Source organism: Zalophus californianus, chromosome X (assembly GCF_009762305.2).
Source record: "Zalophus californianus isolate mZalCal1 chromosome X, mZalCal1.pri.v2, whole genome shotgun sequence".
Classification (NCBI taxonomy): domain Eukaryota; kingdom Metazoa; phylum Chordata; class Mammalia; order Carnivora; family Otariidae; genus Zalophus; species Zalophus californianus.
Window position 1 is genome coordinate 47,905,206 of NC_045612.1, and position 13,046 is coordinate 47,918,251.

General features: G+C 44.7%; 1 protein-coding gene across 1 annotated transcript; it reads right to left on the reverse strand.

The window, feature by feature from the left end:
* Window positions 1-629: 629 nt before the first annotated feature.
* Window positions 630-12,676, reverse strand: ARL13A (ADP ribosylation factor like GTPase 13A). Its single transcript, XM_035725682.1, has 10 exons — window positions 12,549-12,676; window positions 10,448-10,520; window positions 9,992-10,062; window positions 5,119-5,368; window positions 4,303-4,408; window positions 3,568-3,755; window positions 2,843-2,933; window positions 2,570-2,744; window positions 1,331-1,417; window positions 630-1,132 (listed from the first exon to the last, which is right to left on the reverse strand). The coding sequence occupies exons 2-10, from the start codon at window positions 10,504-10,506 to the stop codon at window positions 1,125-1,127; spliced, it is 1,035 nt and encodes a 344-aa protein (XP_035581575.1). The 5' UTR covers window positions 10,507-10,520; window positions 12,549-12,676; the 3' UTR covers window positions 630-1,124.
* Between the last annotated feature and the right edge of the window lie 370 nt (window positions 12,677-13,046).

Consider the following 13,046-nt stretch of genomic DNA (forward strand, 5'->3'; position numbering starts at 1 on the left):
TGCAGGAGGGGATACCGCCCACCCTTAAGGGTTGTTGTGAATAAGATCATGAATGTGAAGAACTTAGCCTGTACCTAGGCCTGACGTCCAGAAGGCACCCGGCACCCGATACATGTGGTGAAAGTAATAGTCGCAGTAATAGTAAATACTACCCTCCCCCTCCATGGGATGGAGGGTTGAATGTGTTCAAGCTCCTACAGTTTTTTGTTTGTTTTTTGTTTTTTGTTTTTAAGATTTAATTTATTTCTTTGACAGAGAGAGACACAGCGAGAGAGGCGACACAAGCAGAGGGAGTGGGAGAGGGAGAAGCAGGCTTCCCACTGAGCAGGGAGCCCGATATGGGGCTCAATCCCAGGACCCTGGGATCATGACCTGAGCTGAAGGCAGACGCTTAACGACTGGGCCACCCAGGCGCCCCGCTCCTACAGTTTTTGCAGACCTAACCAAAGTGTTGGAAGAGGTGGCAATTGCCATTTCTTGGAGCGGTAGCAAGGGAATTGTAGCCAGGCTTCGCAGACCATCGCTGGGAATTTAAAACCGAGTTTTTGTTTTTTGTTTTTTTTGTTTTTTTTTTTTTTTCAGAGGCATGACTAAAAACGATTCAGCAGGGCACAGTTCTCAGCAGCGAAGTTCTGTTTATTTCTGCCAGTCCCCTTACACCCAAGAACCTCGGGGAGGGGGGGAATGTAATTCCAACCTGACCCTTTACTTCTAAGGCTTGATTTCAGTTGGTCACCCGTGACAAATTGTTCGCGGACTCCACGAGGAGCACCCAGGTGCAGAGACATAACGTCTCTGTTCTTTGCCAAGGTCATCTTCATTCTCAAATGGGTGCCACCTAACTTTTCTCGAGCCCCTCGGGGCAGGTATAAGCTTCATTTGCTGGCTAGAGTGCAGATATATAGAAACAGTGGAAGTCCACAGGGTTGTGATGTTAGAGTAGGTGGACTTGTAGGTAGGGGAGACTTTAGAAGTATTAGCAAATAGAAATGAAAAAAAAAAAACAACAAAAAATGAAAAACTGAGCAGTCCTGATTGTTCTAGAGATGAGCCCATTTACTGAGGGAAGAAGGATAGGAGATGGTTTCTTTGGACTTCCCTCCATTTTTCTCTTTAGTACTCTGTTAAAAGTCTAATAAGAGAAAGAAAACCGCCAGTCACTACAAAGTGAAGCTAAGCACCAGGTTTCCTGTCCTTTCCAGATCACTCCCGGTTGGGAGGGTGTTGGCCCCTACACCCAAGGGGGCGTAGACTGCACCCCTTCAGACACCTGTCCTCATACTTTCAGTCTTGCTCTCTTCCCTCTCCCCTTCCTATAAGGCATACTAACCACAGGAGCCAAAGGCTTCTTCACAGGGATTTTCCAGTAACATCTCTTCTGTGTCCCATGTCTCCAGGTTTTTTTTTGCCTTGGGTTCTGAGGTTATAGAAATGAAAAATGGATTTCAGTTTTGGACAGAGATTCAGGGGTAGTTCCTGACATCTAGAAAAACACTTCCTCTGCTCTTCTACCAGATTTCTTCCACTCAGCTCTCATCCTCGCCCCTCGTCCCCAGAGCAGTGCCTCTCTCCTCCTCAGTGGCCCTGGTCAAGACTAGGCCCCTCCGTATAGGTATAACACCCCAAGGCTCTGGGGTGGCCTGAAGGGCTAGATCCCTTGGAGAGCAGAGGTGACATAATATTGACAGTTGACCATCATGGACACTGGGGTCCCAAGGAACACTGAGAAGGAGTGGCCATTAACAACAATGGGCCCTCAAGGTCTCATAGCTTTAAAAAATAAAACGCCTTTATTGTATTGGGAGAGATTGTATATGCTTATTATAAAAACTAGAATTTCCAAAAAATCCAAAGAAAGTCACGTAGGCCTTTTACTTCTCAAAATCACCCAGTGTCTCACCCCTGGAGAAAACCACTGCTGTTTTGGTGATTTCCCTTCAGATATTCTGTGCATGTATACACGTCACGCTGAACATGCTAGACTCTGATTTACCATTTTCTCTAACAAAATATCAGGCTGTGGAAAACTACAATGTCAGTAAATATAAGTCACCCTTATCCCTTTTAATGTCTGCGTAGTAGTCCATTGTATGAATGCACCAAAATTTATTTAGCTCTTCCCCACTATTAGTCCTTTAGCTTGTTTCCAACTTTTAGCTGTTGTATACAACATTGGGTTTCCACATTTTAATTTTTTTGATTTTTTAAATTTCTATTTATTTTTTATTAACATATAATGTATTATTTGTTTCAGGGGTACAGGTCTGTGATTCATCACCCTTACACAATTCACAGCACTCACCATAGCACATACCCTCTCCATTGTCCATCACCCAGCCACCCGGCCCCTCCCACCCAGTGTCAGCCAGTGCTGGGGTGCTGGGGCATCATCCTGGGCTACTAGAGGGTAGTCCCCAAGCACTCTCCCTGTACTTCACCTGCTTCTTCTAACCACCAGCCTTAGTGTGAGCAAAGAGTTTCAGACTCAAAATAGGAATACTCTTTTATAAGTTGTGAGAGAAGGCCTATATATGTTTTCTTTTCTGGCTGACTACTGGTCCAGCATTACCTTCAAAAAGATCATCATCGACAAGTGGAGTTGGGGGCTGCAAGTCATCCCTTTGATTGTAGCAAAGCTCAGTAGTGTTCTGAGTTCTATTTCCGCCAGAACATTCACCCTCCTCCATAGGTTCATCTAAGGCAAATGTTACTGATAAATTCTTTTTAGGCCTTAAACCTTCTTTCTGTACAGCAAGAAGATGGAGGGGAAAAAAAAGCCAGTTGGTGCTCCGACATTTCAGGGATTGGTCGCTGGGGCGGCACCATTTAAAGAGCCACTTACCTTTAGGATTGGCTTTAGGGGTCTAACTTCCACTGCGCCTTTTCCTAGATGCTGTCTTTTTTTTTTGAACATTCCCATCCTGGTAGCAAAGCTGGGGAAGAGAGGAAAGACAAAGCAGTAGTGAAAATGAACACACTTCAGGCTCCTTAATTGAATGTAGCTATTACCCCATCCCTGTCATATGCCTTTGGACCTTGAAAGGGATGACAGAGCATGAGGACATTTAGGTCTTTTAGTCCTCAAAACCTTAATCAACTCCTGTTTTCTTTTTTTTTCTTTCCTTTTTCTTCTTCTTTTCCATACTCCTGTTCTCTCTCATCTTTCCTAATTAATGGGAGGGACAGAGAACCGAAAGCAGAGAATGTAGGGTAGCTTTAAGACTTTTCGCCATAACGTATTTCCACTCAGCTTCTTAAGGGGCTCATGTTCCTGTTTACCTCTGTGTGGCAAACCAGGCAACAGAAACCCTGTTTTGGAGAAGCTCTAGTACGGATAGGTTTGGCTTTACCTTTCTACAACTCATCCCACTAACATGAGGGGAGGGTAGACCCAACAATGTTGGAATGTTCATGGTCGTTGCCCTGGCCCCATTTGGGCCGGCTGATCTTGAGACACTTGCTCAGCACTGCACAGAATCCAAACACCACCCAGACCTCCCTGCATATGTTGAAGATTGACTCCTGCATCTCTTCTTTGTAGTACACCTAATAGAGGCAGCTCAGTACCTGTCTGATGAGCATCTTTCCCTAGAGCCTCTGGTGCCCTTGGAGGTTGGGACGCTCGAGGTGAGTGGCTGTTGGCAAGTACACAGCTCTTCGTATTTATCCCCAGTGGCAGCTAATAGCCAGCGCAGCCCTTCGATTATGGGCTGATGGTTCCTTCTTTGGAGGTTCTTGATAGCTGAACAGGGTTCCTGTGACAAAAAGAGAAGAGAAGGCTCTAGCCCACAGGACTGGAACCCCCGAAGCCCAAAGTCCCAATTATTCTCGGCCAAGAGCAGAGGTACACTGAAGCTCTGCTATGCCTAGAGAGGCTCTCAGACTTCCCAGGAGACACCCAGCACTCGCTCCTGAGAAGGAAGATGGGGAAAGACAAAAGTGAAGGTCCTTTAAAAAAGTGATTGTGGTGTCGTGTCCCGGATGTGTGACCTTGGGCAAGTCACTCGTGGCCTCTGAGCCTTAGCTTTCTTATCCATAAAATGAGGATGTTGAAACTTCTAATTGTACAGAGCTATTTTGAAGGCCTAATGAGAAAACCGATGTGAAAGTGTTATATAAGAATGTGTTATTTACTGTCAGCGTTGAGTCAGAAATCATCACTGTAGATGTTGCCTGTGGGGGAGGGGCTTTGCCGGAGACCCGGCAGATGGGGCTGATTATGGAATGGGCCAAGGGCTGCATCAGCTGGGCTCGAGAGGGTGAGGGTGAGGGTGGAGGGGAGGAAGGGAGCTTGATACTTACCACTCGGCACAGGGACTTGTTCTCATTCACTAGCCTTTCTAGGAGTAGGTATTCAATGATATCACAAGGTAGGAGGGCGTCCTTCTTGTCTTGTTTGTTTGCCAGGCTAGAGCAGGGCGTAGGAGAGAGGGAGGGAAGGGAAGAGGAAGAGTGTAACAGAAGTAGAGGCCAAGGGCAGGCAGAGGAGGGAAAGAGGACCAGTCTAGTATGACTACTCCATACCCAGGAACTAGCTTTGAAAACATCACCGATGGGATGAGGCAGAAATATTTCTAGCCAGCTCTCAGCGGAGGGAAGAAGAGGGCAGATACTTTGAATTCAAGATAATCCCCAGGCCTCGTTTCTCACTTCCTCTACTGTGTACCATCAAACTTGAATTAGAATTGCTAACTAGGATATGAACAGATTTGGAGATTTTTACACGCTCTCCCAACCTCTGTTCAGGCTTGAGTTGGGGGTACTAATGAGGAATGAAAAAAGCAAATCGGGAGTGGGGGAAGGATGAAGATTGGCGGGCCACCGGAATTCTCACCCTGGAATGAACGCTAGTTACATGACTCTTGGGTGGTTGGCCAAAGGAGGAGTCCACTGGCATCAGTTAGACAAAATAGGGCTTGTTTCCTGCCACCTACTCAGGGTCAGAGACTGCAAGTGGCTTTTGAAAACCGCCCCCAGAGGACTGGCCCACTTCCCCTCCCTGAGCTGAAGGGAAGAGGAGGTCAAGCTGGGTGTGACAAAGGGGCCACCCTTCCTCTGCCTACTTCTCTTCTGAAGGTACATGGGAAGGGGCAATTGGGCACAAAAGCAGAGGCTTACTGTAGGATAGGTTTCCCTGCCACTCTTTTATCAGACAGCAGATGTGTCAAGATGATCTTCACTTCCTGCATACGTCCTAAGTCACTGGAATCCAGGACAAAAACAAGTCCGTGTGCCTGTGCGTAGTAGTTCGGCCAGATTTCTCGGCCCTTCATGTCTCCATTCAGGTCATAGATAGAAGCTTCATACTCATCCAGCAAGAGCGTAGTCAGTTCAGATTTCATACAGTTGTCCATCCTACTGGGAAGTACTGGGCATAGGGGAGGAGAGGAGAAGCAACCACAAAGCAGGGGTTAGACGTAAGAATGTGTTGAACAACAGTCTGAACCTTGACCAGAGCCTGCCCTGAGGAATCCAACTGAGGCGTCTTGCCATCCTGCTCACACTCACGGATTCATCTTCCTCAACCAGCGCTCTGTCAATGCTACCCTTTCCTGGCTCAGCAGCCCTCAGTGAGTGCCCACTGCTTGCAGGATAAAATACAGACTCCTTTGCCTCCTAACCTGCCAGACCTGACTGGTGTCCACAGAGCTCCTGGTACACACCCAGTTTCTTCCTCCCTCTGCTCCTTGGCTCGTGTTCCTCCCGTGCCACAGGAATGCCATGCTCTGTCTTGCCCTGGGCCTTCACAAGATGCTATTTCCCACTGCTTAGAACACTCTGCCACTACTCTGTTTGCTTAATGCCTTTTTGGAAAATGTATCAGTTTAGATCTTGTTTCCTCTAGGAAGTTTTCCCTAATTCACACCACCATCCCCCGGTCTGGACAAGGTGCCTTTTTTCCAGGCTTACCACTCACAGCACATATTAGTGTTATAAATTCTATGATTCTGTTATCTGAGTTATAAGCTACAACAGGACAGGACTCAGTTCTAGTCACCATTGTATCTGTGAGCACACAGCTGGCATAACAAATATTTGTGGAATGAATGAATGAATGATGAACAAGAGGCCCTTCGCTCCCACCCTTTCTTCAAGGCCCAGCTCAAGTACCACCTTTTTTTTTTTTTTCAGGAAGCCTCTCTGACCTGTCCAGTTCTCTCTCTCGTTGAGCACGTGGTCTAGTGAACTGGTTCTTAACCTCATTCTGTGCATGTCCTGTCTTCCCAACTAAACTGTAAGCTCTGTCAGGGAGGGGCTCTGCATTACCTCCTTACGTGTAGTAGGTGTTCAACAAATGTTTATGGTGTCTGTTACTGTGGATGAAATTATGAAGTCCTCTTCCTCATATTTCCTCCAAGAAACCATTCCAAACTCAGATATGTTTGCCATTTCAAGGCTATGGCCAGAGCGTAGAATCCCATAGGGCATTCCATGCCTCTTTCAGCTCCCATAGAAATGCAGTTCAAAATGGCAGCTTAATACACATTTCGGTCTTTTGAACTGAGAGTCCTAGCCTGGCTCTCTCCATTAATAGAGTAGCAAAATGATTTTATGGATTCTCTACACTCATACCTGGGAGTTTGAACACCAGAATCAATAGCTTCTTATTTATATAGAGCCTTAGATCTACCTATGGCATTTTCCATGGGATTGCCAGAATGAGTCATTTAGTTGAGAAATTAGTGAGATGCTTTCAAATCTTTGAAAATGTATGATTATACACACATTTACATGTATGTGTGTGTACAGTATATATATTATTACATTTTAATGTGATCTTATAACTCCTGTTTTCATGCTAGTCAATGATCTTTTTTAATTGTAGTTTTCGGATAACATATAATTTTCAGTCACAACTTTGATGTGATATTTGCTATGTCTGTATTGGACTACTTAAAAATAGTGAGTAAATAGGTTGAAACTCCATAGGTAATTTTTTAAATCTTGTTTCCTGCATCCAGGTAAGCTTTATATTATTTTTTCCCTGCCAGAGCAAAACATTTTCCCTGTTTTTTTTTTCTTTGTACTTGAAACCTTACCAGTCCCCTCAATAATGCAATCTATTGTTGGTGAACCTTAGAAGCCATGAGAAGTTGTTTCCTGATAATTTACATTTCTCTTATCTCCGTTATTAATTTACAAACTCCCTGAGGACAGGTACTGAGTCTAATTTATCTCTCCATGCCTAGCAGAGTGTTTCATAAAGCACAGGCTGGGGACTGTCTGACTCAGAGATACACGGAGGTGATCGTTAAGTTCTACTTTATACCAAATGAATCAGAACCTCTATGTTTGGGACCCAAGCATTCGTATGTTTAACAAACTCCTAGTTAAGAAAACCCCCAGGTGATCTTTCTGCACTTTTAAGCTTGAGACTTACTGCCTTAGAAAGCAATCAAACTCATGCCTGTTGCGCCTCAGCATCATCTGGTGCACTTAAGATTTTGAATCTGTGGGCCCACCCGGACCAAAGTATCTGAACCTCCAGGCACCTGGGTCAGTAGGTGTGAAATCCCCCCCAGGTGATTCTGAGTTTTGGCTCTCAGTACTCACTGTGCTCGAGGATCACCTGTGGAGCTTTGAAACCCTATGACACTAGGCCTCGTTCTTTGAAGGTTTGATGCCATAGATCTGGGGTGGGGCTGAAGCATCTTTTTTTTCTTCTTCTTCTAAAGCTCCCTACCTAGGTAACTGAAGTGTATAGCTGGATTTGAGAGGCACTGCTCTAAATGCCCTCATTTAGGGCAGCTGCTTGTGCTCATGTTTGGGTTTCTTGCCCCACGGGACCATGACAGGCAAAACAATTACAGTGAATGGTGTCATTGACAATAATGGCTAATGTCCCCAAAACTATTTTATAGATGGCATCTTCAAATGTTCACACAAGTTAGAACTTGTAGATGGGAATTTCCTTCCTAGGTTATTGTCTGTTCTTGGCAATCATGAACATCTGCAGGAGCAGGGGAGGCGAGCTATTGCATTTTGGGTACAAAGCCACCTACTAGATTGACTCTGGTTGTCCTGCATGGCCAAAGATGAGACAGCCTTCAGATTGTGACATCAGCACTTTGCTTCTTGACCATTCAAAATTATTCTCTGAACGAAGTCACAACCATACACCTATTGGTTTATGAATCAGCCCCAGGTTAGTCACCAAGCACAAGGCAAGTTATATAGTAACACATTAAACAGACGAGAGGCTCTCTCCTCTAGGGATTAGAATAAGAACCAGGCACTGTTCTCATAGACAAAATAGCACATGGCAAATTGCAGATGAAGGCTTCCCAAAGCTGGCTGGCCATCAGAAACACCTGCAGAGTTTTTAAAAGATTCTCAGGCCCCACCCAGAGTGGATGGGAATCTCGGGGTGGGGCTGCGTTGGGGCTCTGAAAATTATCCCCACTTTCATCAGTAATCCTGTGATTTATCTTGGCTCCTTGATTTTCCTGCTACTCCTTGCCTTTTTACCATTTCTGCCTATCAGAGAACTGGGAGAGGCAGGGAGTCAAGTTTGCTGCCTATAAGGGGAAAGGATGGGGGATGGAGAAGTTGTAAAGGGGCAGTATGTTGCCTGAGGAGAATGGGGGAGAATAGTCATTCCACAAATATTTGTTGAGTACCTGCCTGAGGGTACTAAAAGTATGGAGACTGAAGATACAGAGCTGAAAAGATCTATTACTTCTCAAGGGGCTCACAGTCTAGGGGATGTACTTGCTATTGTACGGTGATGTTGTGATAAGTGCAAGATAGAGGGAGGCACCAAATAGAGCGGGAGCTGAGGAAGGAGGCGCTGGGCGTTAGGGATGGCCCAGGTCGAGCTGGGGTCAAGCTTAGGCTTGTGTCTCAGGGCATTTGATTAAGCAGTTAAATAGTGAAGTGGATGAATTGCTAGGTCATGAGACAGAATGTGCAGAGTGTGGGCATGTGAACTAGAATGCTATGATCACAGAGGAGTGGCAAATAATGTGTTTTGGCTTTATCGGGGGCAATATGCAGAGGGCATGGGAAAAGGAAGCTGGAGGACCAGCTTCAAGGACCAAATCATGGAGGACCTTGTATGCTGCTGGGGAATTTACATTTTGTTTTGATGATAAAGGGGAGGCTTTGGTTTTGAGCAGGCAAGTGCCACGATCAGATTTTTGCATTAGATCCTTCGGGCAACTGTGTGGATTGAATACTGGGGTGGGGGGTCAACTAGAGATGGCAAGATCAGCCCACAGGCAGTCACTGTAGTGAAAGGAAATCGATGCAGGCTTCAGGTAAACAAGTGGCAGAGGAGACAGGTGAGCTCTTTGCTGTACTTTGCTGAGGGCCCAGGTAATGTAAAGCTCAGCAACATCGTCATACTCCTTCTTTTCTTTTATAAACTGCAATGGAGGGCATCCTATGCTGGGCTCCCTGGTTGGCTGGCCAGCAGTTAGATGGGTCTTCACAACTAGAATAGTAGCTCCCTGAAATTCTGTGTAACTGTTGCTTGAAATGTCAAGGTATTAAACTGGGGATCTGGTATTAAGCTTGCATGTCTCTGAACTGACAACATTTCTCAAGCTCCAACCCCCTATATTAACTGTCACGAAGAGTTTCATGTTATTAAACTTCTTCGTCATCCCACACTTGTCTCTCTTATCTAGACCAAATTCCACTTTAATTGAGTTCTGAATCTAGACACCTTTTTCAACCTGCTATCCTTTATAATTGACTACAGTACTTTACGTAGTTGGAGGTCATTCATACTGACACTATGAGAGGACCTTCAATTAGGACGTCTTGTAAAGGGAGAGGTGACATTACATAAACAGGCTGATAATACCCAAAGAGAGGAGTGTGTGTGTGTGTGTGTGTGTGTGTGTGTGTGTGTGTGTGTAAGTGTTTATCTTCAAAAGAGGGAACCTGAGGGTCATGAAGTAAGGCTAGGACAGAATGATTATTTCATTGGTCCCTGGGGCCCATGGGAGACCTTAACCAGTATCTAATGCTCTTAATTCCTTACATCTTTGGAAAGCCTTCACAAGAACAGTTTTGCCTGAGTTGTCCAATCCAATGATAATGATGGTCACATTCCTGGAAATAGAAAAGAAAAATGAGCCAAAGCCTTATAAAGCACTATTAGTTAGTTCTTGGGATAAACAAAGAATTCTATTCTTTGTTGATGTTTGAGGCTCTGCCTGCAGGAATCCCAATGCATGTACCATAAAAAGCGCAGCCAATGTGGTAGAAAGTGGTATGGGAACCCCTTCCTAAAGCCTCCAAGGATGCGTTTCTTCCCTGATGTACTTGCCTTGTAGAATTGGCCATCCACCCCCCAACTTTGCCTCCAGTCTTGCAGACATTGCTTAATCACTCTCCCTCACAATGTATATCATGAAGATTCGTCCCTTGAGGGACTTTGGGCAGATACATTGGAGGAAATGGTGGACTATGTCTAGAGGAATAATTGCAATATTACCTTCGTGTCTCTTCAGTTGTCTTTATCCAAGACCAGCAGGAGGTCAGCAGCCGGAACATGATTCAGCTTGGTTCTTTAATATTAAGGGAAACAAAGGAATGAGAAACCACCCCCGTTATTAACACTGAACCTAAGTCAGCTTATCACACAGGTGCTGTTAAACAAAGCCTGAAGTCAGAAGTCCATAACTTCATGCTACCCAACCTTGTCTCTAAATGTCGTAGAGGGAAAAACTGGTAATTCTCAACTCCACTGGAAGGTACCTGCAAAGTGGCGGGATTTCTTATTAAAGCAACCCACCACGGGCATGATAACATCAGCTGTGGCCTGTCCCTTCAGCCATAGTTCATCCCTGTTGGGAATATCTTCATTCAGTCCTGGGTGGGGGTGGGGCATGCAACAAAACCTTGGAGAAGAACCAGATTACATTTTAAGAAGGACCTAATGGGAGACCTAAGTAACAGCTACCCATTGGGCTTGCTTCTTTTATTGCTTCTGCTTCAAAAATGTGTGTATTGGTGACCCACTGTCATAGATTACATACAATTTCTAGAGCTGTAAGGGACTTTAGAGATCACCTAGTCTAATAGATTTCAAACATCAGTCCAGGGGCCCCACTCCCAAAGATTCTAGGGAGCTGCATAAGCACCCCCAGGTGATTTCAAAATGCAGCCGTCTTTGGAAGTGATCACCTAAGTACAAAGGGCAATTTAGACAATCACTTCAATGTTTCTTCATGTTGTAGCGTGTATTAGTATTTTGTTTCTTTTTCTGGTTGAATAATATTCCCTTGTGTGGATATACCATCGTTTATCCATTCACCAGTTGACGGGCATTTGGATTGTTTCTACTTTTTGGCTCATATGAATAATGCTGCTATAAACGTTTGCATTCAAGTTTCTGTAGGGACATGTGTTTTCAGTTCTCTTGGGTATATACCTAGGAGTGTAATTGCTGAGTCATATGATAACTCTATGTCTAACCTTTTGAGGAAGTGCCAGACTGTTTTCCAAAGTGGCTGCAACATTTTACACTCCCACCAGCAGTGCAGGAGGGTTCCAATTTCTCCACATCCTCACCAACACTTGTTGTCTTTTTTTTTTTTTTAAAGATTTTATTTATTTGACAGAGAGACACAGCAAGAGAGGGAACACAAGCAGGGGGAGTGGGAGAGGGAGAAGCAGGCTTCCCGCCGGGCAGGCAGCGCGATGCGGGGCTCCATCCCAGGACCCTGGGATCATGACCTGAGCCGAAGGCAGACGCTTAACGACTGAGCCACCCAGGCGCCCCTTGCTGTTGTCTTTTTGTTTATAGCTATCCTAGTGGGTATGAAGTGGTATCTCATTGTGGGTTTGATTTCATTTTCCTAATGACTAATTATATTGGAGCCCGGAGCTGGGGGAAGTTCCGATTGGGTTAGCAAAGCACTTCAACTGATACTTCAGATGGGCTTTGCCTAGCTACCTCATGAGCACAGTGCATGTCCAGCTTATCAATGGATAAGGTAACAGGGTTCTGCAGAGTCAGTCCCTATTTTGGAGAATTGCCATTCCCAAATAGAGACTCGCAGTTCACAGCATTACTTAGAGTACAGTTTATTCCCTAGGAAAATCATTTGGCTCCTCATAAGGACCTCCTGGAGAATGGCTATGGCTTATGCCCCATGAAAGGGACACCTTATATGTGGTCTGTGATCAAATCCAGCCTTATTCCCACTTTGCTCCTGAAGCTGATAAGACCCGGAGCCTGAAACACCAGAGCCTAATTGTCTGGGTTCCACGATAGCCATCTCCCTTTGAGAGGAGGCCAGCAGCAGCTTCATGTCTATGTCCTGATAGTTGGCAGAGCTTCCCAGCTTGATCTCAGGCTCTCTGTATCTGTTAGTGCCACCAAGAAAAGACATCACACAAGTCTTTCCTCAAGAACTCATTCTAAAGAAGGATAAATAGGATAACTGAGGAGGAAAACAATGGGACTCGGGGGTTACTGGTCCTTTCTTTCATCTCCACTGTCTCTCCTAGGTGTCCTGGGATGAAATAGTCTACATTAAGCCTTCAGATCTCTTTTCTATAAAATGGAGATAATGATATATTTTGCTTACCTTGAGGTGGTCATATGTCTTATGAAAGACATAAGATGTGTAGAGTAATAGGAAGGTGTATTGAGCTTTCTAGCCTTCTTGCCAGGTTAATACAGCTCAGTTGCCTGCTTGTGAAGGGTATGGCAATGGCCTAACAATGGCTGTTAAGGTTCTGACATATCTATGGCAACTACTGCCTGGTTCATAGCAACCAAACCCACACCTTCCTACCTTATATGATTACAGCTAATTACTAAATGAACTTTTAGTCATCATAGTCTTTTTTTTAGTTTACAAAGTATTTATATATATTATACAAAGTGTATATTTATTTATGTAGAACTTGGTATGTGCCAGCACTCATTTAAATCCATTATACATATTAACTCATTTAATCCTTATTACAGCATTGACAAAATTAGGGACTGTCATTCCTGCTTTTTGGAGTTGAGATTCACAAAGAGGTTAAGTAATTTTCCCAGGGTTACCCAGCTAGTATGTGATAAAGTCAGAATTTGA

Excerpts from the sequence above, each read along its gene's own strand:
- ARL13A (XM_035725682.1), bottom strand. The coding sequence starts at position 10,506 with ATGTTCCGGCTGCTGACCTCCTGCTGGTCTTGGATAAAGACAACTGAA. Across the intron at positions 4,409-5,118 it reads GCAGGGAAACCTATCCTACA|CCTGGCAAACAAACAAGACA; the intron begins GTAAGCCTCTGC and ends GCCCTGCTCTAG. Across the intron at positions 3,756-4,302 it reads ACAAGTCCCTGTGCCGAGTG|GAACCCTGTTCAGCTATCAA; the intron begins GTAAGTATCAAG and ends TTTTTGTCACAG.